The sequence below is a fragment of the Barbus barbus genome (assembly GCF_936440315.1).
Source record: "Barbus barbus genome assembly, chromosome: 22".
NCBI lineage: Eukaryota > Metazoa > Chordata > Actinopteri > Cypriniformes > Cyprinidae > Barbus > Barbus barbus.
The window spans coordinates 26510472-26537133 of NC_136750.1; the positions used below are offsets into that span (position 1 = coordinate 26510472).

General features: G+C 35.3%; 2 protein-coding genes across 2 annotated transcripts; one reads left to right on the top strand and one right to left on the bottom strand.

Annotated features, from left to right (window-relative positions):
• Positions 1 to 113: 113 nt before the first annotated feature.
• On the top strand, positions 114 to 10759 carry LOC306888100 (uncharacterized protein). The gene is made up of 12 exons (XM_079446245.1): positions 114 to 258; positions 434 to 477; positions 1404 to 1467; positions 2311 to 2448; positions 4072 to 4179; positions 4628 to 4683; positions 4824 to 4952; positions 5041 to 5086; positions 6760 to 6831; positions 8166 to 8304; positions 8410 to 8480; positions 9404 to 10759. The coding sequence occupies exons 1-12, from the start codon at positions 235 to 237 to the stop codon at positions 9554 to 9556; spliced, it is 1044 nt and encodes a 347-aa protein (XP_079302371.1). The 5' UTR covers positions 114 to 234; the 3' UTR covers positions 9557 to 10759.
• Positions 10760 to 15015: 4256 nt separating this feature from the next.
• On the bottom strand, positions 15016 to 24710 carry LOC306888336 (neuropilin and tolloid-like protein 2). The gene is made up of 10 exons (XM_079446553.1): positions 24480 to 24710; positions 22488 to 22544; positions 22168 to 22311; positions 21269 to 21517; positions 21116 to 21163; positions 19382 to 19509; positions 18283 to 18511; positions 17792 to 17905; positions 17259 to 17389; positions 15016 to 16655 (listed from the first exon to the last, which is right to left on the bottom strand). The coding sequence occupies exons 1-10, from the start codon at positions 24487 to 24489 to the stop codon at positions 16131 to 16133; spliced, it is 1635 nt and encodes a 544-aa protein (XP_079302679.1). The 5' UTR covers positions 24490 to 24710; the 3' UTR covers positions 15016 to 16130.
• Positions 24711 to 26662: the final 1952 nt, after the last annotated feature.

Below are 26662 nucleotides of genomic sequence, written 5' to 3' on the forward strand. Positions count from 1 at the left end.
CCTAAACCAAACCCAACCCTAAACCTACCCTCCCTCTTGGAGCTGCCCAACCTACTTGCGGCATAAGCCCCTCCCACTTGTATACCTGGTACAGGTGAGTATAGACAGACGTCACGTGACCAGAGGTTCACCGTCCAGGTGAGACGGCGGGAGTCAGTCAGAAAGCTGCTGTACATGACAGAATAAAAAACAACAACGAGCTGGCATGTAGTTCACGGAATAAATCTCTTCATCATGAATTCAAGCGATGAAGATAAGGTAATCAATAACGTCACAATTAATTATTCATCTGAAGTCAACGAGAATAAAATTTAATGTGAGAAAACAGCATATCTCATTATTTGCCACTGTACTGCAGATGGAGATTAATGACTGTCATTTATTATTCAGATTTAACATAATGTCTTTATTTTCGTCTCGATTGCTTACACAGATTACTATTTTATCTTGGATCTACGTCTCGACTTTGAGTTTAAGGTGAGAAATAATTAAGCCTACGTTTATTCGACTGCCATGTGATCCAGCAATGTTTTAGGATCTGTTGCTTTAAATGAACGCACAAAGAGAAAGCATTACTTGCAGCTGAAGTTATGCTTCTGATTTGAGAGGCAGTAACTGGCAGTGTGATTTATGAAAAGTGAAGTAAGGATTTTAGGAATTTACATGTGACATAATAGGAAAACACATGGGGCAACCCCCCTGTAAACATGTTAATCATTTGAAATGTAAAAATACTACAATATTAGCATTTGATGGGATAATTGTCATTTTTTCCTATCATAAATCAATGATATTGTAATTTAAAAGACAATATAATACATTTTATTATAAAACAGACATGTTTTTCGAAGTAAAAGCATGCCTTTAATTTACTGAAGCAATGAGTCAGTATGTATGCAATTTGTATTTACAGTTAAAATTATGTTTAATATTGTTAAAGTATGAGTCTTTCCGAATTTAACAGAGCACAAACCATCACATTAACATTTAAATGTTTATGTTCTTAATCATGCAAATTAAAGTGTTTTCTCTGGCATTTTATGTTGTTTATGCAATATTGTATGTCTTGTCTGTTTAAAGTACCTCTATACAGATGAATAACACATTTAACCTACAAAATGTGATTAATGTGGTAACATCAAAAATAATGTTAAAAACCTATATGTAACATCTAATAATTAGTTTACACTGACAAAACTAAATGTAAGTGTTAGACGAGACAGACATAATAATAATAAGATTGCTTTTGCAGCTTACCACATTTCACAGTGAGACCAAGACAGGACAGAGAAAGTAGAATTCTTAACTGGTTGTTGTTCATTACATTTATCACATTGCTGCTACAGTGTTAGCTGTATGGAATCTAGGTTTATTATTTTAACCACCTTTTCTTTCTGTTGCAGTCTGATAGGTAGTTGTTCTGTCGTTGTGGTTTCCATCATAAAGAGAAGGCATCTCAATGAACAGGTGAGTCACACAGACAAGAGAAAGAAATGTCCTATATAAATATATAAACTACTAAAATTGGAAGACAAAAATTCAAACTTTACAATTATTTTTTTAGTTGTAGTTTTTTTGGATACCAAGCTAGTAGCTGAAATTAAATTTAGTTCATGTTTATTTTATTTGAAGGTAAAGGATGGTTTTTGATAGTTTCAGCTTTGGTTAGCTATAATAACCCTGATCTGTATGCAATAGTGAAATTTCATCTTGAGGAACAAATCTGATCAAGCCACCACGCTGTAATAAAACAAAACAAAAAACAAAAGTGTTATTTTATACAGGTGTTTTGCCTGTATTTTGAATTTTGCACTTCATTGCATTGTGTTTTAAGGTTAACAGAAATGTGCATAAAATCATATAATGTCCAGGCAAAAAATTACCAGTACTTTTTTTAACAATGCATCCTCTTAATAGCCACATAAAATGCCTACTTGAATATTTCCAGCAGATAATCTGAATTTTTCAGTGGACAAATGAGGCAGAATTTGAGGGATCTACATTCCCCAGCTGAAGCACATTTAGATTACATACATTCTCCACTATTGCTGCAAAAGTCAACAGAGATGGTCAATATTGGCTAACAGTGGGCCAGTGCACTCAGACACAGGTTGAGAATGAAAACTAAATCTGATTATGTCACTGCATACAGCTCTCTTCGTCAGTATCACACACTTTAGATAACCTCTTTGCAAAGTTCACCAAAGCATATGTAAAAATATTTCTTCAGCAGTTTCATTGACTCGGGCCTCTTCGTTTGCCGCATGTTCTTCATGATTTAATGTTTCTGTCATTGTTCTTGTATTACAGGCAAAGCCTCTTCTTCAGCTGGCACTGGCAGATTTCCTGGCATCGCTTGTTTTGATGATCACCGCCATAATTAATTTACCCCATGAAATTTGGTTGTTCAGTGAAAAGATGTGCAACTATGGATTGCCTTTGTCTTTGGTGAGAAACTGCTGACACAGAAACATGAAATCATTCATAGCTGTTATCTAATCAACACGATTTAGGATAACCTGCAATAAAAGTCTGAAAGTAATTGTTAACATCTTCAACCGAAGCTGGGGATACATGCACACATTCAATGCGCAAAATCTCTAGGGTGTATGACATAACGCTGAATAATGGCTTTCTTATGCAACAACTTCCTTGAGCGGCTAAGAAATGAACATCTCTGTAACAGTGAGATGTTGGTGTAGAGTTACACACTAGATGTTCATTTAGTGCTTTGCAGATTTTCTGCAGTATTGTGTGTCACCATAAAACAACTGAAGAGCCTTGTGTATGCACATATAGAACACTGAGTCATGCGCTGCCCTGTAAAACCCTCATTTGACACCGAGTTGACACAGTGGTACAGTAAAAACACGAGTTTATTATTTACAGGAGGACACCCACTCTGAGAGGTCACCACAGTAAAGGAAATGTTTATTAATACTGCTTAAAATACAGTCAAATGTTTGGACGGATTATGAAATATCATTTTTATATACACTACTAGTCAAAAGTTTGGATTAACTCAGATGTATTTTTTATGCTCACCAAAGCTACATTTATTTGTTTATAAATACAGTAAAAACAGTTGAAATATTATTATAATTTAAAGAAGTGTTCTCTATTTTAATCGATTTTAAAATGTAATTTATTTCTGTAATACAAAGCTGAATTTTCAGCATCATTACTCCAGTCATCATGTCACATGATCCTTCAGAAATTATTCCAATATGCTTATTTGCTGCTTAGTTATTATTAATAATAATGGCTCTTATTATTACAATATCAACGTTGAAGACAGTGCTGTTTAATATTTTGACACATTTCTTTCCATGACCCTTTGATGAATAGAAAGTTTAAAAGAACAGCATTTATTTGAAATAGAAATATTTTGCAACATTATAAATTAATTTACTGTCACTTCTGATCAATTCAGTGCATCTTCGCTGAATAAAAATATGTTTTTTTTTTTTATATATAATACTTACCCCAAACATTTGAGCGGTAGTATATATTTCATTTGAAATATATAATATAAATAATACATTAATAATATATAATATACATTTATATAAGATTGATTTAAATTATATTGTTATATATATTAAATATACATAAAATATTTAAAAATATAATTAAATGGCAGAATTCTACAGGAATTCATGCACATTTCATAATTGTCCAAACTAATTTGAAGCAATGCAGCATAAGCCTTTAAATTGAAATGTCAAATGAAGAGTTCATTTGCAAAAACAAATAAATTCATTTTGTACAATTCTCAAAAATCATGTTTTTTCATTGTGCTTTCCAATTATTCTCAGTCAAGCTGCAGTTGGGTTATTTTGACTAGGTTAAAAAAACAGCTAACTAACACAGTCATGATAACAATAAAAAAAAAACATTAATTTTGAAAATTTGTAAAAATGGAGTTATCTGTTTTTGCAAATAAACTCTTCAAACTTTTTTTGTTTAACTCAAAGTCAGTCATGTGTGTCCAAACACTTCACTGTGGATCTGTGCAGCAGCTGTGATGAACTTCAGTAGTGTAAGCATTAACTCTCTGTGTCTCCTCAGGCCTTCTACTGCATCTCGTTTCTGCTTGTCATCATTTATGCCTGTGAGTCAGCACACGCGTTTCAAGGATGGAGAGAAAAGCCAGTGCAGGAAGCCTTTGAAACCCAGGTGAGCAGGGTTTCTGCTCATAAACATTCACTCTCCGTCACTGTTTTATAAATCAGATCAACATGACAGCAGGTATGAATGTTTGCTGACGCAGCAGTTTGGCAGAGTCTGAGACCTGTCAGGCTGTGCAACATTCCTCCCGCATTTTCTTCATGTAGTCACAAACAATTATCTACCCCAGGAGTTGTTTCTACCTGACTGAACCCTTGAGATCACTAAAATCACTTTTTTTGTAACCTAATGTAGTTCAGTCTTATTAAATAATATATTTAACTCCAAACCTGTTCATTTTGATCAGTGTAATTATCATGAACTAAAACTAAAACCATTAAAAGCATATTTGTTACTTAAAATAAAATTATGAAAAACTTATTTTATTTCAGATAGTCTCCAACATTTCTCATTTTAATTTTAAGTAACTAAAGTAATTTTTCTTGCATTCATTCAGTCAGCACAGTTATCACTCAGAAGGAGGAGGTTTTGTCTGATCTACGTCATTGCGTGGTGAGTAGTTCCAGTTTGCTTTCATAAATGCATTTAAATGCAATTTATGTAAAAGTGTAAATATGAAAAAGTAATGCTTTGCAGTAATTTTACTGCAGTGTTTATGTAATGATCTGTATGTTTACATATTGTTGCTTTAGGCTTGTACCAATAATTGGATACTTTGTCTACATTTGTACCGTCCATTATATGGAAGCTACTCTTACGCCAGCACAGATGCCAACGCTGACAACCGTCAGCAGAGGACCCACCGCCAGGTTCTGCAACAGGTAAGAAAGTGTGTCTGTTCTGTATGTGAGCATCTCCACATACATTTCTGTGTCATTTTACTTAATTCTTGTCTGATTTCTCTTGCAGCTGCATTCTCTTCCTGCATCTCACAAATGACTCCTGCATAACAGTGGTAAGAAATTATTACAAGCACCATCAAACAAGTTCAGCTACAGGTCCTTTTAAAAAAATTAGCATATTGTGATAAAGTTCATTATTTTCTGTAATGTACTGATAAACATTAGACTTTCATATATTTTAGATTCATTACAACACAACTGAAGTAGTTCAAGCCTTTTATTGTTTTAATATTGATGATTTTGGCATACAGCTCATGAAAACCCAAAATTCCTTTCTCAAAAAATTAGCATATCATGAAAAGGTTCTCTAAACGAGCTATTAACCTAATCATCTGAATCAACTAATTAACTCCAAACACCTGCAAAAGATTCCTGAGGCTTTTAAAAACTCCCAGCCTGGTTCATTACTCAAAACCGCAATCATGGGTAAGACTGCCGACCTGACTGCTGTCCAGAAGGCCATCATTGACACCCTCAAGCAAGAGGGTAAGACACAGAAAGAAATTTCTGAACGAATAGGCTGTTCCCAGAGTGCTATATCAAGGCACCTCAGTGGGAAGTCTGTGGGAAGGAAAAAGTGTGGCAGAAAACGCAGCACAACGAGAAGAGGTGACCGGACCCTGAGGAAGATTGTGGAGAAGGACCGATTCCAGACCTTGGGGGACCTGCGGAAGCAGTGGACTGAGTCTGGAGTAGAAACATCCAGAGCCACCGTGTACAGGCGTGTGCAGGAAATGGGCTACAGGTGCCGCATTCCCCAGGTCAAGCCACTTTTGAACCAGAAACAGCGGCAGAAGCGCCTGACCTGGGCTACAGAGAAGCAGCACTGGACTGTTGCTCAGTGGTCCAAAGTACTTTTTTCAGATGAACGCAAATTTTGCATGTCATTCGGAAATCAAGGTGCCAGAGTCTGGAGGAAGACTGGGGAGAGGGAAATGCCAAAATGCCTGAAGTCCAGTGTCAAGTACCCACAGTCAGTGATGCTGGTGTTGGTCCACTGTGTTTTATCAAGGGCAGGGTCAATGCAGCTAGCGATCAGGAGATTTTGGAGCACTTCATGCTTCCATCTGCTGAAAAGCTTTATGGAGATGATTTCATTTTTCAGCACGACCTGGCACCTGCTCACAGTGCCAAAACCACTGGTAAATGGTTTACTGACCATGGTATTACTGTGCTCAATTGGCCTGCCAACTCTCCTGACCTGAACCCCATAGAGAATCTGTGGGATATTGTGAAGAGAAAGTTGAGATGCAAGACCCAACACTCTGGATGAGCTTAAGGCCGCTATCGAAGCATCCTGGGCCTCCATAACACCTCAGCAGTGCCACAGGCTGATTGCCTCCATGCCACGCCGCATTGAAGCAGTCATTTCTGCAAAAGGATTCCCGACCAAGTATTGAATGCATAACTGAACATAATTATTTGAAGGTTGACTTTTGTTTTGTATTAAAAACACTTTTCTTTTATTGGTCGGATGAAATATGCTAATTTTTTGAGATAGGAATTTTGGGTTTTCATGAGCTGTATGCCAAAATCATCAATATTAAAACAATAAAAGGCTTGAACTACTTCAGTTGTGTTGTAATGAATCTAAAATATATGAAAGTCTAATGTTTATCAGTACATTACAGAAAATAATGAACTTTATCACAATATGCTAATTTTTTTAAAAGGACCTTAAATCATCTTGGAAGTTGTTCCCATCATGCTGCCTTTTGTCCAACAGGATAAAGAACATGCTGAGTTCATTCGAATTCTCCCATTGAGCAGTGTGTTGATGGTCATCATTGTCTGCACAGTGAGTACACACAAGTTTATGAATAATACTAATCACATCAGTTGAGACATATTTCGTCAATGTGACACCATAAAAAAATCCCTAGTGGCTGTATGTCATGTTTTGCTTGAAAAATGTCTTTAAAATAAATGACACTTATTTTATTATTTAATGGAATGACATTCAGAATATTTTAAAGGGGACCTATTATGCTCCTTTTTACAAGATGTAAAACAAGTCTCTGATATCCCCAGAGTGTGTATGTGAAGTTTTAGCTCAAAATACCCAACAGATAAGTTTTTATAGCTTGTTAAAATAGCCACTTTTAGGGTATGAGCCAAAACGTGCTGTATTTGTGTATGTTGCTTTAATGCAAATGAGCTGGTGCTCCCGGAGAAGAGGGCGGAGCTTCAAGAGCATCTGATTGTACAGTGCATAATAAATTTGCATTTATGAATTACACAGACAGGGAGCAGAGCGCGATAAAAATAACAACATAGCTGGTCTCATGGTGCATGGCATGCTATAACAAACTTTATAAGTCCCACTCGTGATTATGAGCTCAACAAACTCAAGCGATCGACTCACATTGCTTTCATATGCAACTTTTAACTACCATATTCCTATTCACGATCATTCATGAAGACAGCACCAGTGAAAACAGGCAGAGACAATGATAGCTTTAGCATCATTAGCCTTACAGAGTGCCAAGAAGCTCTTTCAGAAGGGCAATTTGGAAAAAAAACGTGATACTTTGTCTGGAGCTTACGTTCGCGCACAAAGCCTTGGTATTGATCCCTACACGTATTGGGAACTTTACAGATTTTTTCCAGGACATTTCCTTAGACAATGAAGCTTAACCACAGTGTCCTCAGCGGCTCAGATGTAGGGAGTCTATGGAGACTCCTATGTTCGTTAGTGCATCCCAAAACACAACACTTGAAATGTCTCTTTGGCGCTGACATTGTATACTGTATCTCTAGCAGCTACAGCAAGTAATCAGGAATGGCGGAGCTGGACTGCTGCTTCTCACTCAGGGCTGTGTTTATGTCTATAGGGCAGCGTAGCAAATGGACGGGACTTTTTCCCCTCGGTGACGTGAACAGAGGGAGAATCTGAAACAGCTTGTTCTGAGAGATTGTTTATGGTTTTTTTAGATTATAAAAAAAAGAGTGGGTGGATTTTTACCATTATAGGCTGGTTGTTTTCACACACTGCGGCCACACAACTGTGTTCAAACGCCTTATAAAAGTGATTTTTGCATAATAGGTCCCCTTTAAGAGTCCAAATACATTTAGTCACTGTAGGTGTTTTATGTAAATAATCTCCTGTAATACACATTTATCATCCTGTAGGTGGTGTACTTTAAGTTAGAAAGCTCTTATAGGCGCTATGAGAACACAAGCATGATCGCAATGACACAGAGAAATCAAGGCAGGATTTGGTCATCGGCTCGATACATGATCCTTGTTATCATTTTCTGCTGGGCACCCGGTCAGTACAGTAACACACACATGTTCTCAAATGCTACACGTATAAATATGTCTATATGTATTTACCTAAAAGGTTGTAATAAACTGATATGTTTAATGTTTTCAGCTCTGCTTCTCATCTGTCTGTCTTTCGTACAGCCTAGGATAAAACATCTCTTCCCTCTCCATGTCACACAGGTAAAGCAGGTTTTCTAAAGCAGAACATATTATGTTAAATAATAAATTATACAGTATTTATGTAAGATTATACATTAGTAATGCATCTTTGCATTAGTAGTAGGGATTTTTAATGGACTCTTTCAGTAGGCAGAAACAAGTTGCTGTCTTTATCGACAAGTCACTGAATTGTCCACTCAACCAATTCGTTTAAAAATGTTGATTCATTCAGGATCTAAACAAGTGACTTTCTGTATAAGTCATTGAATTGTTCACTCAACCAATTCGTTCGAAAATGCTGATTGGGAAAGGATCGGAACAATTGACTTTATTTCTAAGTGATTGACTTGTTCAGTCAACTGATTCATTTAAAAACACTGATTAATTCAGGAATGAATCAAGTGACCGTATGAGTGAGTCATTGAATCATTCATTCAGTAGATTAATTCAAAAAATGGTTCATTTCAAAAGGAAACAAGTGACTGCATGAGTGAGTCGTTGAATAATTAACTCAACCGATTAGTTTAAAATAGCTACTACTTTCAGGAACAAAAGTTACTTTCTCAATTCATTACCACATAATAATAACTCTTACTATTATCTGTATAATAATATTGTAAAAATATTAAGAGTAGTACACACATAACGTGCTAGTACGCAGTTCTGAATTCAGCCATTGTCTGCATGAGTGAGTTATTGAATCATTCACTCAACTGATTCATGCAAAAGCACTGCCTTATGACATGACAGATTATATGAGTGACTCATTAAATTGTTCCCTTAACCGATTTGTTCAAAGAAACACTGATTCATTCAGGAATGAAACACGTGACTGACTGTATGAGTGAATCTTTGTATAAGATCGTGTGAGATTCGTAGAAATAGATGCTATTCAGAGATGTTTTAATCATGTGGAATATTTTCTCCCATGTGCTGCTGTACAGGCGCTGTCAGTGTCACTCCAGGGTCTTCTGAACAGTATTGTGTACGCATGGAGAAGACGCAATTTCAGAGACGCTGTGCTCGGGGAACGTCTGCCTCTCTTGGCCTATTCTAACAGAGCCTTCTTTGACCAATCGTTAAACGAGCCATCATGAAATCACAGTATGAAATCACGTTATGGGTGTATAAATGTTTTCTATTTATTTTTATATATGTATATTTGTGATAATCGTTGATAGGAAATGTTATGATATATTTTGCTGTCCACAGAACAGTAGTACACTAGAAATGTATAAAACAATAGTTGAGTCTCAAAAAGATTATTACTTTTTTTTTACATTATTACTTGATTATTTTCAAACCATACTTTCATCTTACTTACAAGTGATATATAGGAACTCTATATTTAATATATAATGTTAAACTTCAGTTTTGTTCAATAAATGTCAATGTATAGCCATTAGCCGGTACTTCTAGTTCTTGACTGAACGATTTTTCTACTTCATCTCTTACCTAACAATGACAAAGCAAAGTACGCCACAGAGCCGTGCTAGTAAAATGTTTCCTGTGTGATCTCATAAAGTTCTTCAGTACAGAACAGTCATATGTACTGAACAGAATGATCATGTCACATGTTGAGTCGACAGCTTGAACGTTCCTTTGCTTTCTGGTTGCACAAGATCAGATCCAAAACTGAAAGAATAATGAATAAAATCAAGATATATTTCAGTTGTGGTAGATTAGCCATTATGTATTACAAGGGCCATAAAATTGTGACGAGTGGGAAAAAAACAAAAGCAGGGTCATGTGGTATATTGCATGATTAATAGCGTTATATAATTTTTGATATGAAAAGTGATATCTAAATAGCTTCATAAATACGCCCTCAGGCAGGCTATCTTTTTTTTTTTAAAGGCTATGGATATATTAATGAATGAATGGAAAGGTACTCACAGAACCAAAGCCCCACATTTAGATCATATTTACATAATGATTTAAATAGAATTCTATTTAAGAATTCTATTTTGTATTTGGCAACCATGCTTAGTAATAAATGCATAAAATCTGAATGTTTATCAATCAAAATACAGTTTTAACATGCCTTTGAGCGAGACATGTGGCTTTTATTTCTTTCAGGTTATCTATATTGTTGAAAAGAATGACAATTTATAGTTTCAGTGATCATTTGATCACAAAAGCATGCACATAAAGTATATTATATGGGATCAGCCCTGGGATTTCCCTTTAGGAACTTCCTGACTCGAACACTGAAACTGTCCTATTTCACAGAGTTTGTCTGTATTAATTGACCTGATTTCTAGATTTTATTTGTCTATTGATTTTATACATGCTTCTATAATAAAAACAGTAAAAATCTAAAGTGTGACATGACAAACCATGAATGGTCAAGACGACACAAACATGAGGGCTTCATGGATGAGAACTTAAGAATAAAAGCACATGAACAAAACCAAAGAAAATGGGAAAATGGCACAAAACATCTGAAATATATTAGAGAGAACCAGACGAGGGGAAAAGAGCACTGTACAGTTTGGTTTATGACAAAGGTGATTATGTCTATAGTCTATGGCAAACCGTTTTGACTTTTATTCATTCACAGGATATGAATTCTTGATATCAACAATTCAATTTTCACTAGTTAAAATGCTCATTCTTGATATCAAGAATGAAATTGTTGGTATCTGTAATTGTATTTTCACTAAATAGGCTGCCATTAAAAATCAATTGTTGATATCAATATGAATACTAGTTGAAATTCCAATTTCACAAATCAGAAATACAGTTCTTACTAGTAAAAATGTATATTCTTGATATCAACAATTTAATTGTCACTAGTGACAATGTTCATTTCTGATATCTGAAAATGTATTTCTGATATCAACAATTGGGAGGGTAATTTCTGATAAACAATTTAATTCTTTATATAAAAATTAACATTGTCACTAGTGACAAATTCTTGATATCAAGAACTAAATTGTTGATTTCAAGATTTAAAGGGGTCCTATTTTGCTTTTTCACGTTTTGAATTTTAATCAGTGTGTAGTGTGTATGTTTGGGCATAAAACGATCTGCAAATTTACAAATCTCAAAGTTCACTCCAAAGGGAGATATTTAGTTTTTTAAAAAATCCCTTTTCAAGAACTACAGCGAACGGCTCGTTTGGACTACAAAGTTGTTCTCCTGTATTTGTGACATCACAAATTGTAAATCCCACCTACAGAATGGTTGGCGGGTGGGGAGAACGCTTGGTTGAGTTGCGACAACAGAAGTTGTCAGAAAACACGAATGAAACATTTAACCGGCAAGGCTTGTATGCAAATAATGTACTTTTACTAGAACTGTAATTGATAGAATATGTTCTGTCACAACGCACTGGGACAGCTAACCAATCACAACACATTTAGTTTTTCGGAAGGCGGCCCTTCATCAAACCCGGAACTAATCGAGTCGTTGTGTCAGGCTGGGGAGAAAGGTATTGTAATAATGTAAATTATGTGAAAAATAATGTGATTTTCGAACCACCAAACATGAGAGCATGTTCTAGTACACCCCCAAAACAAAATAAAGACTTTGTAAAAGAGCATAATAGGACCCCTTTAAATTCTTGATATGAAGAATTAAATTGTTGATATCAAGAATATTAATTTTTACTAGTAAGAATCGTATTTCTAATTTGTGAAATTGGAATTTCAACAAGAAATTAATTCTTGATATCAACAATTGATTTTGAATGGCAGCCAATGGTGACATTTAACTAGTGAAAATAAAATTACAGATATGAAGAATGATAGTTTTTACTTGAAATTTAATTTGTGATATCAAGAATTAGCATTTTAACTAGTGAAAATTGAATTGTTATCAAGAATTCCTATCCTGTGAGTCAAAACGGTTTGCCATACACAGTCATACTATGGTCATAAAAACAGTCTTTTGGCTGCACAGTGATGTCAGACAAAATCATTTATGTGGGCGGTTTCATGTGCATTTGGGAAAACTAAAGAAATATCTATCTCAGATAGCCTGTCTGGTTACATATTTACTGTAAATTAAGCATGTCTTCTAATATGTCTTATAATTTTGTCTTCTCTTTATTTATTCCTTCCCTTTCTAGCTTGTACTTATTTGAACAATGCCTGAAACGTGGTATCGCGAGCACTTCTGTCTGTTTGCCTCTTTAACCCTCTGGGGTCTGAGGTGATTTTGGGGCCCTTGAGATGTTTTGACATGCCCTGATATTTGTGCTTATTTCAGCTACTTATAACGTACTATTGACCAACATGTATTTTTTTTTTTTTTTGTATTCAGCACAAACTGTGCTACAATAATATGTGACCAAGATGTACAGAAAAAAAATATTATGCGTGGTTAGTAAGTTTTGAGGAAAAAAAAATGTAGCTGAAATAAGGCCATAAAAGCCACACTAAATCGTCCTGAATAAGACTTTTGTGTAATCAGTCTTGTAGGCTAGAGTATTTACTTCACAATTATGTGAAAATCATTCTGCTTACTCATTCACAGAAAACAATATATTGATTTAAATTTTTAAAGACATGTTTTGTGATCGAAAGCCAATATGCGAGGGAGAGACAAAGGGCCCTCCCCTAAAGGCTGCTAAAAATGTTATAATTTTTTTTATTAAAAATGTTAATGATGGGGTAAACAGACACGGATGAGTAGGAAACATCTTCGTAAAACCAGATGTGAAGGGGGATTTTGGACTTCCTCAGTTTAAGTTATATTATTTGGCCGCTCATTTGAATATTTTTTCATTTTGGAGAGACCGTCTCCCAAGTTGTGATTTTCAAGACTTGGCTTCCAATTGAACGCTCTTCATGTAAACATACTTCACTCCCAGCAATTCTCTATAGCCTAGTGAAAATGAGTAAAGTATTATATAATCATAATCCAGTGATTCATCATTCATTAAGAATATGGAAGATAGTGATGAAAATAATTAAAGGCCCAAAGCTATATATAGATCATGCCTTTCAGCCAGGTTTAACGGATTCAAGTTTTCGATCTTGGAGGGAAGCTGGCATAGTCAAAACGAAAGATTTATATATCGAGGATCGATTGGCATCCTTTCAGCATCTTCAGCAGAGATACCAATTTCCAGCCTCTCATTTTTTCCGTTATCCACAAATAAGATAGCATACATTGTACGTTATGAGCAGAAACCTCAACATGCGGAATTGGATATGATGGCAGATTTTAAGCCTTTTGAGAAGGGATCTGTGTCTAGAGCAAAAAATCAAAATAAGAGTTCGACATCCTCAGAAGCATTTCAACAGTCCTGGGAAAAGGAATTGAGCACACCAGATATATCGGTGGAGACATGGAAATCCTGCATAGACAATATTCATAATAGTTTGATAAATGCACGTTTGGGTCTGATTCAATTTAAGGTAGTTCACAAGCTTCATTTTTGCCAAAGTAGGTTGTTGAAATTCTCTCTTTGTGTCCAAAATGTTCGGCTGCAGAAGGGACACTAAGCCACCAGTTCCTCACATGCTTGGTCATCTTTCTGAGGTATGAAACAGAACTATTATGCCGGATCATTATGGCATTGTTTGGTGTGGTGGCACCAGAAACGGGGTTGGACAAATATGAAGTACAAGCTGTTGCCCTCAGCATGTTACTTGCAAAACGTCTGATTTGACAACATTGGAAGTCTGAGGCAGTGTCAATGTTTTGATATGTGGATCATGGGAAAGATAGTGCATTTGGAAAGGATTTCTTTTAAGGAAAAGAAAGAGCATTTTTTTTTAGCATGTGGGAGTCATTATTAATTTGATGGGCAAATCTGCAGATTGTGCTGGTGCATCATAGTTGCTGTAATGTTTTGACTTCGATCTCTTTTTTTTGCTTTGTTATATTGTTTGTTTATTGTCTCTCTTATATCAGCCTGTAACCACCAAATGTAAGAAATTGCTGTGTTATATAAAAATTACCATAATAAAAGGGAATAATTTTTTTTTTTAATGATAAATTATTTTTTTTCCCCTTTTTTTTGTGTACCTTAAAATCAGTGAATGGCCAATCAGAGCAGTGTTGTTTTAGTACAATTGAGCAACTATTATAGTTTATAAAAAGATATTTTGAATTAGTTTTTATTTATTTAATGTTATGTTTTCATTATAATTGTAGATAAAAAGATAATTAATTTTGTTGCGTTTTTGTCATTTTTTTATTATAGTTTATATCTATATGATTATTTAAAATAATTTTTTAGTTATTTTAGTACAATTTGAACTAAATAAAAATAAGAAATGTTGCTTTGGCAACTAGCCGAAATGAAATAAATGCAAGTATTTTATTTTTTATTTGAGTTAAGGTTCAGTGTGAAAAAAAATGGTTTAATGGTTGTGGTTTTAGTTTTGGTTTTAATTTACTATAATAACCCTGATTCAAGCGGTGGCAAAAAGGAGATACTGAGAACAAGAAAACCGTTGAAATAAAATAGTAAAATAATAAAAGAAATGTGAACATTTACAGCTATGCATTATATTATTTAATTATATGACTTCCGCTCCACTCAGAAGTCCATATGAGGGAGTGCTGTTGGACCAACAAAAGAATAATAGCAAAAGTAGGGTTTTTTTGTTAAAACATGATGTTTATTTTCACAGAATGGCGTTCACGTGACAATGCTCTTGGTAATCCCCATGAGGCTGTGTCATAAACAACACTTTAGAAATGACTTACTCTCCTCAATAAACCTCGGTGAGCATCACTGCCTCCTCTAAAAACACAAGCACAACATCAAATGCCACAGCACACTCCAACCTACATCAGAATAGATTGGTTCAAAGAAAGAAAAATCAAATAAAAACAGAAACAATCCACAATCCTTCCTGCCATCTCTTCATACAAACTATCTACTAATGAATAATGAAATCATTCACAAGCCTTCTGAGCAATTTCTGATGATTTTTCAGTGGTTTTATCTCCAGAACTCAATGTACACACTATAATTAAATTTAACTGATCAAAAGTAGCAGGAAAGACATTTTAAATAAATCTTATTTTAAAGTTAAGATTAAAGAATCATTAAAAATGTATCTGGTTTCCACAAAAATATTTTCAACATTGAGAATAATAAATGTTTCTTGAGCAGCAAATCAGCATATTAGAATGATTTCTGAAGAAGACTGTAGTAATTATGCTGAAAAAACTGTTTTGATCACAGGAATAAATTACATTATAAAATGTTAAAATAGAAAACTGTTCTTTTAACTGTAATAATATTTCAGAATATTATCATTTTTACTGTTCTCCAAACCTTTACATGGTAGTTTAAGTGGAAAATTCTTTACAATCAACTAAATGTATTAGTAACAAAATCTTCTAGTTGCTAGCCGGCTCATGGTGACACAAAGAAATGAGCTGCTGGTCATGAATATATGCAAAAAATGTGGACTAAGGAAAAAAAAAAATGTAATTAGCAAAAAATACCATATCATGGCCAGTAGGAGGCAGGTGTGATAAAAACCTAATTTCAGTCCTGACCTAAATAATCTGGTGTCTAGGAATGAGAATAACACCAATAAAAAAAAAATACTGGACAGGAAGGGCAAAGGAGGTACTGAGAACTTTGAAATAAAATTGTAAAATAATAAAAGAAGGTGTGGGCAAACATTTACAGCTATGCATTATATAATTGAATTTTTACACAACAAATAAAGTGTCAGCTGACTACGGCTCCAGTCAGAAGTCCATAGAGAGGGAGCGCTGTTGGACAGGGTTGGCATGATTACGTACCATCACAACGTTGCGTCCACGGGTGATAAAATCATTGTAGCCGATCTCCTCCATCACCCGTTCCTCCAGCCCCAGCTCCTCATCTTCCACTGCCTCTCTCAGACTCTGGGCGCTGTAAGCATGAGCGCGCGGGTCGTGTGTGAAAGGCTGCGAGTGGGAGCTGCTCCTGCGTCCATGGAAGCTGCCCCAGCCTCTAGCCCCAACAACCGTACTCATCTCATCAGAGTCGTGCGAGAGATGATGCGCTCTGCTTGCCATGACGATGGAAGAGGCGCTGCTCGGAGCGCCACAGTGATGCTCGTGAACGCAGCGGGACATGCTGGAGGAGCGGCGGAGTTTCTGCAGACTCTCCAGCTCCTCTGACAGATCCTCCGGCAGCTCCGCTTCCCTCATGGAGAAGAGCTCGTACTGAGGAGGCTCCAGCACCTCCTGCATCTCTGAAGCGCTGAACAAACCCTTACGGCTCAAGACCTGCAGCAGACAAATATGTACATAAACGGTAAAAAAATAAATAATTATATATATATACACACACACACACAATTATAAAATATAAAAAACCTGAAAAAAGAGAAACTGTAGTTATATTAAAGATCATTTATTTAAATATTTTTCTTTGGAATAACATGGTCTAATTTTGAATGATTCATCAATGCAAGTCCACCTATTTAAAAAAAAATAATATTCAGTTTAATTATCTCTTGTATTGTGTTGACTTCATTCTCCAAACTAATGAAATATTTTTAAACTGCAAAAATAAAGGTTTTCCGAAAACTTGCCCTTGCCTTTGGTCAAACAAACAGCACAAAGTCACACCAATGGCTGAGTCAATACTGCTCTGTCAGGAAGCTCAAATAGACAAATGCACTAGTAGTGTTTTCATAGTGCCACAGTGTTTGCTTTTTTCAGGGAAATCAACCTACAAATGGCTTATGTATATTTGTAATTGAAGAATAGAAAAAAATGAACATTTATAAGGCTGGAAAAAATATATAATCTTCATGTGTATTTCTGAGCCCTGTATGAGGCTGTTATTTTCTCATTCTAAATGCTGATTTTGATATAAATAGCCACCTTTTTTCTCGGCTGCTTCATCTGTATAAATACAGATATGATGAGAAGCAGCAAGACCACACCAGATGCCACTCCAATCACAGTGCTATGAGTTTTACTCATCTGTTGGAAGAAACCTTTAGACTTCTTTTCTGCGAGAGACAAGGACAATAAAGACAAAAGAAAGCAGAAGAACACGAATAAGAAAACAAATGAATATTTCTCCACCTAAATAAGACCAATAAAAATTTATATTTATTACTGCTTTACATAACCAGGGTTCATGGAGTTTCCATTCTCCACAATAACCCTTTAACCCATGATGTCCAATCCTTCACAAAATAATAATTCAGCATACATAAATATTATATGCTTTATTTACAATATTCATTTAGTGAACATAAGGTCATTGAGGTCAAACCCCTGAAGGAGGGACAAAACAGTTATGGACAAAAATATTTGCTTGCTAAACTATCCATTAAAATTCTCAAGAAAACTTTTACATTTCATTAGCGACACTGGCTGGAAAACTAGCATGTGAAAGCACACCATACCTTTGCAGCTGTTCTCGTCCCAGGGAAACACACAGTTCTGAACACCATTGCAAACCAGAGTATTGTTGATGCACATGTTGCTGTGACAGAAGAATGTGTTGGCCAAACATGGAGCTGCAAAACAGAGCTTTTAATGAGATGAAAGCTACATGGATGATGCAATTCCAATACTGTCCACATGATGGATCTCTCACAACATGTTTGAAATCTAGCACCACTGGTCAGTCTAATTGTGTTTGCCATGTAAAACTAGTGAAGCACAGTAATCTGACACAGTATATTATATAGCTATAATATATTCCTAGACAAAGGACTGAAGCTCAAGGTAAATTTAATCTAAAAAGGTAAAATTTTTTAAAAATCTCCTTTTGCATTCAGCAGACAAACAGCATATGGGTTTGGAACAACATGAGGATGAGTAATGACATCCATTTCTGGGTGAATGATTACTTGAATAAAATTGCAGAATGTAAAAAGGTATGAGAGCTTACGTTCAGCAAAGACCGTGAAGAGCATACGGAAGCGGCTCAGTTTGCTGGTCTCGTCGGCCCACATTCGGACCACGCCCACAGCATTGTCAAGCGTGATGTCGTTGGCAACGGTGCTGCAGAACTTGGCCTTTAGGTCTTCAATGGCATTACTGCCTTCATAGATTGCAACAAAGTTCTTCTTACACTCATTTGAGTTCTCCAACTGATACTCCAGAAAGCGGAGATAGATCTGTGTGTGAGATAGAGACACAAACAGTGACACTTAATGCCACTGTAGGTACGTTTAATGGTATATATTAAGTTTTATTCTACAAACCTGATTCATTCTCTGACAAACCTGATTCTGATTGATCATTCACAGCATTCTGATGCAAAATATTTTATATAAAAGACGCTGAACTTCATAATTGCTCATTTTCATGTCTCTACACTCACTTTCCTCTTGCATAAAAATAATTTCAGCATTTAATGACCATGTATTTATTTGGTAAGAAACCATAATTTTATTTTTTATAATTTATTTAAATGTGTTTATATCACTACCATATATCTACAGCTTGTGTTTTTATTTATTATGTTTGATTATTTAATATTTTTTTAAATGCATGTACATGCATAATATTATTTCTTTTAATTATCTTATTTTTATTTGATTTGTATTTTCAGTTGAATTATAAGTATTCAAGTAATGGCACTATTAAAAAGACAAGTTCTTTAAAAAAGTTCAATAAATGCATGATGTTCCAAAGACAATTATTAATTGCGATCTCAATATTGACCAAAATAATCATGATTATGATTCTTGCCAAAACTAAGCAGCTCTAAAAGCATGGATAATAATGGGGGGAAAAAACTATTATTAAAATGACTAATGAAGAATAATTAAAATGTTCTCAATTGAAATATTTAACACAAAGGCCAGTCTTACTGTGCATTTTCATCGAGCACTTTGACAGAGGGGTTTATTTAATGACCAGCTGATTGTATGTTATCTTGTATCTTACACAACTTCATTCCAAGACGCGACGTCAGTGACTGTACATGATCCGTTACAAATCTGTGAGAGAAACAGATGTTTCATCAGGGCTGCATTACTAACCTTAGACATCGGTGGAGCTCGTATGGTCCAAATACAATCCAGTGCTTCCCCTGATTTCACCTTGTTTTCTTCCTCAACTTGACTAGATCTGATTAAACCATCTGATCCAGACATTTCAAACTGACAGTCTGGCGAGAGGAAATAATTATAACCTAATTTAAAATGCATAGTGCAACCATGAATGAACTGAAATGTGAACAATGCATTATAAGGTGCGTTAAAATTTTCAATGCATTATGCATATAGGCTTTAAAGCTGCTGTCCGTAAGTTTTGCCTCTTTGTCGCCATCTCTGTTTGAAAACCTGGAACTGCATCTGCTTGCGGAATTATCTTGCTTGCGTGGTGTTGTGAGTCGGCACGGCTTCAGCGCGGATGAATCTAATGTTTAGAGGTGAATGTGTAGCTGTCAATCACCGCACCGGTGTGGATGTTTACTGTAGTTCGCAATCACAGATTCTAGCTTATGTCACCATATAATGCCATCTGAACGAGTAGCAAGTCTGCCCAACTGAGGAAAAAAGCATTACCATAAATCGCGCTACCAATGGTGATTAAATCTAAAGATCGGTTAGCTCATATCACATCAAACCGTGCAAAGTATTACTTTATTCTCAAATTATTGTTAACAACATCAGCATTGCGTGACAATGTCTATTAGCGTGTAGATTTCAATTTCTGTACAGTCTAATCTAATTGTCATGCCATTCGAATTTCATAATAATAAACCCAAAAAGCAAACTATGCTCCCATCGAACTGGTTTTCTTTAAAATACAAATCTTGTGTAATCCCAGGCTATCGGTAATCAGAAGCATTTAAAACTGGAATATAATTTCATTCACATGTGTTTCATAAACACATAATCCTTTCTGGATTACAATCTGCCATCAAAATGATACATTTAATTATTCTAGCTGCTGTGAGAAAATGCTAAACGATCCTCCTGCAGGATCCTCACGTGCGATATAGCCTACTAGCCGGGACAACTTCTTTGTTTACAGAGGTGACGTAATGACGCAGCCATGCTCGAAAACCTACCCGTACCACTCAAATTAGAAAACATTATAAACTAACCGTTGTGAATCGGGCTAATGTAAAGCGATAGTTTTGAACACTGGCTGGTTATGTACTTGCTCAAATATTGATTTCAGATAATTTTTAACCAAAAAAAAAAAAAAAGTTACGGACTGCAGCTTTAACATAGCATTAAAATATTATAACTTTATATCTTACAACTACTTGAGAAGAGGCCTGAGAGTCTGCAGACAGCAGCTGGGAAAAGTAATACTAATAAATTCTAGGGCACTGAAATATTCAGGAGTTTACATTTATATTTGTTGGGTGCAGTAACCATAGCAACTGGAAACCAGTGTGTATGAAGTATCATTCCAATAGGTATCAAAACATTTAGAAAAAATTTTTTTAAAGTCTACATGGCATTCCATGTCAGGTTTAGTTAGTAGGTTAATAGAAATCTAAAACAAATTTACCATAGACCATTACAAAAATTTAAATATATATTTTATGAAGTGAAAAATCACCTACTAACAGTTTTAAATTTTTGAGCACAAAAGTTTTGAATAAATTTGCAGTTTCCAACCATAAAATGTATGATTCTTTAAAAATACTATTTACATAAGAAGTCAGTGCAGAAGCTTTATCCAAAGCAATAAGTAGACAAACACCCTGAAATAACCACCACCCGCCCCATACTACAGAAGTATTTTCTGTTTACCTGGAATGGGATTCAAGAGTCCCCCAACATGTAGATGAAAGTCAGGATCTGGATGCAAGAAAGAAAATGAAGTGCAATAAAACTAATACAAAGGGAAGAGAAAAAAAGGCATCAGAGTAAAAGATTCTAAGATCTACTGCCACATTCATTTACCTGCAGTATATGAATACTCCACCCTGAAGCCCAGTCCTTCCAGCTCCTCATCGGTGGCAAACCTGATCCACATGAAGCGTCCAGAAGAGGTAACAATTCCTGGGCTCTCTGCTCCGCAGAACCGATTAATCAACGGAGAGAAAACAAATGGCCCATCACGGATTTCAATATTATCAAAGCGGCACTCAAAGGACGGCTCGATGTAGTAGATGTCATTGAAGACAAGCTGGATTCTCTTCCGTGGATGAGCTAATGTAGATGAGAAACAAAGTTTACGACAAGAATAACTGTTGTGCCAGAGAAATATACACTATTGTTCAAAAGTTTGGGGTCGGTAGGATGTTTTTTTATGTTTTTGAAAGTAAAAGTCTCTTATGCTCATCAAGGCTGCATTTATTTGATCAAAAATAAAGTAAAAACAGTAAAGTTGTGAAATATTATTCAAATTTTAAATAATAGTTTTCCATTTGAATATATTTTCAACTTTAATTTATTCCTGTGATGGACAGCTGCATTTTCCGCATCATTACTCCAGGCTTCAGGTTCACATGATCCTTCAGAAATCATTCTAATATACTGATTTGAAGCTCAAAGAAACATTTCTTATTTATTATCGATGTTGAACACAGCTGTGCTGCTTAATATTTTTAAATGCTACAATTTTCCAAGATTCTTTGGTGAATAAAAAGTTCAAATTAACAGCATTTATTTGAAACAGAAATCTTTTGTAACTTGAATAAATCTTTACTGTCACTTTTGATCAATTTAATGCACCCTTCCTGAATAAAAGTATCAACTCAGCAAGACCCCAAACTTTTGAATAGTCATGCAATGCATATTTTACCAAAGAAATAAATAAGACAAGTATCTGTGGAAGCTTGTGGAAGTAAGACTCATACCCTCCAGGATGTACACACACTCCTTGTTTGGCGGGTAAGTGTTGGGGTAGTTTGGAGAACTGAATGATCCTCCATTTGCCGTCTGGATCAAAGTTCCACAGTGAGCGGGTTTCTTATCCTCAACAGCCACATTCTGAGGCAAAGCTAACAGGATGCACACACACACACACGAGATGATCTACATTAAAGGTAATGGTTAAAGCAAAACAGATGGAAAAGACTCATTAAATGTTCATTTCAATTTCTTTTTCGGTTTAAATCTCTCACACACTCCAAATTAAAAATGTCGCTTTGCATGAAAGTTCCTACTTCAAACCAACCTTGAGTTTTCTGTGCCAGTGCGAAACCCTCCTCTATCAGGATAAGCAGAACCAAAGCTGCAAGAAAACAAAAATGGGGCACGTTTACAAAGTCTTGGGCGTCTTGGACATCCAGTGAACTTTTCTTAACGCGATACACACTATGAAGAAATCAAACACAACTCAGATAGCAGATATGTCGAAAATGTAAAAAAAAAGTATCTTATGTTTACAAGCCTGTAATTATTTGATCAATAATGCAGTAAGAGAAATATTCTTTTTGAATATATTTTTTAAATGTAATTTATTCCTGTGATGCAAAAGCTGAATTTTCAGCATCATTACTCAGTGTCACATGATCCTTCAGAAATCATTCTAATATGCTGATTTGCTGCTCAAGAAACATTTATGATTATTTTCAGTTGTTCTGATAAATATTTTTGTGGAAATAGTGATAATATTTTTCTGGATTCTTTGATGAAAAAGTTTTTTGGAATTAAAAAAAACATTTATTTTTCTTAAAATTATAATTGTTAACAATTAAGTGTTTATTTACGTAATAAAAGTATTCACTTCTTTCAAAATATAATAATAAATCAATCAATCTCTTACTGACCCCAAACGTTTGAGCTGTAGTGTAGCTCTATGTTCTGTTAAAGATACCGGCAATTGTAAATCAACCTATGGCTTCACCGTTTTTATAATATGAACAATTACATTTTAACACCTTACCAATTTATTGTTATTATTACTCTAACACCACATTGCTTTACTTCACACTTGCTTATTCTGCTATTTGTCTGTCCTTGAAAACAAGACATTCACAATGGGATGTGGATGTTCAGGTCACATTCATCAAGCCTAAAATAAATTTAACAAGCTCCCCAACTCCTGATCCACACATACAGAGCTGCCAATTCACAAGTTTTATTAAAAAGGAAAATGACATCAGCCTGAGATCTGAACTCAGAACATTTTTCAATCAGAGCTCAAGCTCAATAGTGAGTTGACATTATTGACGAGGCTTGACAACACCGGTATAATGCAGCACGTGTTGGCCAGGGTTGTGTTTAGGGGCATCACATATGATTTTCATGACATGAGGTATTGAGAGTTAGCTTATCAAACCGATTTGATCAAACAGGATGGGAGTGAGACAAATCAACTGAAACCACAAAACAGAACTCTAAAACTTGCTTGTATTTTTTTTTATGTCGTTTCTCACTAAAATACATGGGAATGAACCAACTGCATCAGCCTCTTCAAGCCTTTAGAGACTAAGACTTGATGAATGATGTCATGAATACAATTCTAGGATATGTGGTTTGAGTGAGGGTTTGTGGAGGAGCTGTCTGTTCAGCACCACATGTGCGATCTGCTGTACTCAAAGCAGACATTCCACCTGGTTTGATATAACTTTACTAAAGGCATTCTGGGCTGGCTGATCAATCAAACAAAAGTGAAAAGCCAAGAAATAATTCTGAACTCTAAATGATGTTATGAGGTGGATGTACGGAAAGCAAAATTCAGACATACTTTGATTAAAAAATACTATGGTTCCATTAAAATGCTATGGTATTTTTATTTTTTATTTTTTTTTGGAGTACCATGTAAATATGCACTGTAAAAATGTCAACCCACTACAATTGAAATCTTAAATTCAATTGTTGCATAAATTTTTAAAAGGCATAAATTACATGGAAGGTTATTTTTTTACTTTTTCCACAAATTTGAATTTGATTAATAGTGAAGAAAATCGATGTTGAAACTGAAAACTTATAAAGCTGATAATAATTGACAAATGATTGTGGGCAAGTTAAATGGAGGGAGGCATGCTATTATGACAATTAAAACAATTATGATGAATCTGATTCCATCACTGTCCCATGGTGAAACCTGTGCTTTACTGACAGGCTATTCTCAAAACATGTTTGGCATCAGATTTACAAAGACAAAAGTAGCCTATCATTCATTAACAAAGAAGTAACATTAATAATTGAAACATGAACTCACCCTCATGCATTTCCACTCTCACTGAACACTTTTACTCTCGTGAGGTTGTTTGTTATCTACATTTTCAACGACATTAAGATTTCATGAATAAAGCAGCATCTCCTTCCTGGAATAAACTGGAAAAAATCCATCTGAAAGCTCTAAAAAAAAAACACCAAAATAAACTGTATACGCCGAGACGTCTGCAGAAACTCCTGAGCGACGCGCTTCTGAAGAGCCAGTTCTCATTATGACATTGAGCAGGGATAAGGCTCGCCTCATGAATATTAATTAATTCCATGACCTAATCGCAGTATGTGCAACTGATTGGCTGATAGACACTAAACACTCCTGAATATTAATTACGTCAGAATACTTTTGTTCTGCCTTATTTGGGTTACTGATGCGAGGCAGCACAGAAGCTGCATCTGAAGCTACACATACACTACGAAAATGTGCATTTACACAGGCTTTCAGTGATGAACAAACTAATTATAGTAGCAGAAATATATAAATATATCATATATTAGCATAATTAAAAAATGGTTTATATTGCAGATATTTTAAAACAATATATACACCGTCTTAAATCTTCAATTATAAATATAAATGAGAAATAATGAAATTATACTTAAAAATATGAAACTATAAATTAGAAATTAAATATATACAGCTGCATTCAAACTGCTTTAGGCACTACTAGGGCTGAGGTAAGTCAGAGCTACCAGTACTACGGTTTTGGTGCAGTATTACAACTTTGCACAAAATTTGAAGGCAGGACAGAGCAGTCTTAAACTGTGTAAAGAAATCAGTGTTTCTCAATCCTGTACCAGGAGGCCCTCCAGCACCGCACGTTTTGGGTGTCTCCCTTACTGGACATACATATTTCGGGTCTTGAACCCTCTATTAATGAGCCGATTAGATTAGAAGGCATCTCAAATGTACAGTACTCCAGCCAGGGCTAGGATTGAGAACCACAGCTCTAGGAAGATTACAAAGAAGCATCCACATGACCCAAGTAATATTCACAAGCTAAGTCTTGATAGTGGGATTCATAATATTGCAGATGGGGTCCGCACAGCTGTTGGAAACAAGGGATTTGAGACTTAACACTGGTCTCTTGGAGGGGTCTGTCCCACCCAACGCCTGATAAGCAGTATGGAGACTGAACTGCTGAGGCGTGTCGCAGAAGCTGATTACATGGTCTCTGTATAAGGAGGGATATGAATTCTAATAATATCTGACTTTCAACGCTTGATCACGTAATGCATTGACTGTCAAGGTTTGTCACACACTATGGCTTTAATAACCTTTAAACTTGGCAAGCATCACTATTATTATTGCTCATAAACCCTTGACCTTTAGTATTAAACTTCATAAGTTATCTCACAGTGCTTGTGATACAAACATGAATGATGCCACAAATCATGCGGCTCTAAGAGATCAGATTTCTGATCATTGCCCATAATGTTATAGAGGCTTGGAGGTGGGGATAATCTTGGATCATTGGCAAATGTTTACAAATATTGTGTTTTGAAAGATGCATCCTTTGCATGTTAAATACATTTTAGTTTAACTGTGCTACTTCAGAACCATTCAACTGTTGATCAATCAAACTTGTGAATATTATGTCACGTGACTGTTGAGTCACAAGTGAGTCAGCACAGAAACTGCACATATACTATGCAAATATACATTTATATAGTTTTTTAATTATGCATAAACAAATGCATTTAAAGTTGCAGAAATAATATTAAAACTGGACCCTCAGTAATAAAGTTCACCCAAAAAAATTTTATTTGCTGAACATTTACTCACTCTCAGGCCATCCAAGATGTAGATGGGTTTATTTCTTCATCAGAACAGATTTAGAGAAATTTAGTATTCCATCACTTGCTCACCAATGGATCCTTTGCAGTGAATGGGTGCCGTCAGAATGAGAGTCCAAACAGCTGATAAAAACATCGCAATAATCCACAAGTAATCCATATGACTCCAGTCCGTTAATAAACGTCTCATATTGTTTGTGGTAAATATGAATGATGCATCAAAACATGCATCTCTAGGTAATCAGATTTATCATTTCTGCCCAAAGGCTTGGATGTGAGATAATATTGCAAAACTAACAAATCTATTTCCCATAATTGTATGCTGAATGCTAATGATGCATAATAATTTTCATCCTGTATGTTAAACAATATTCA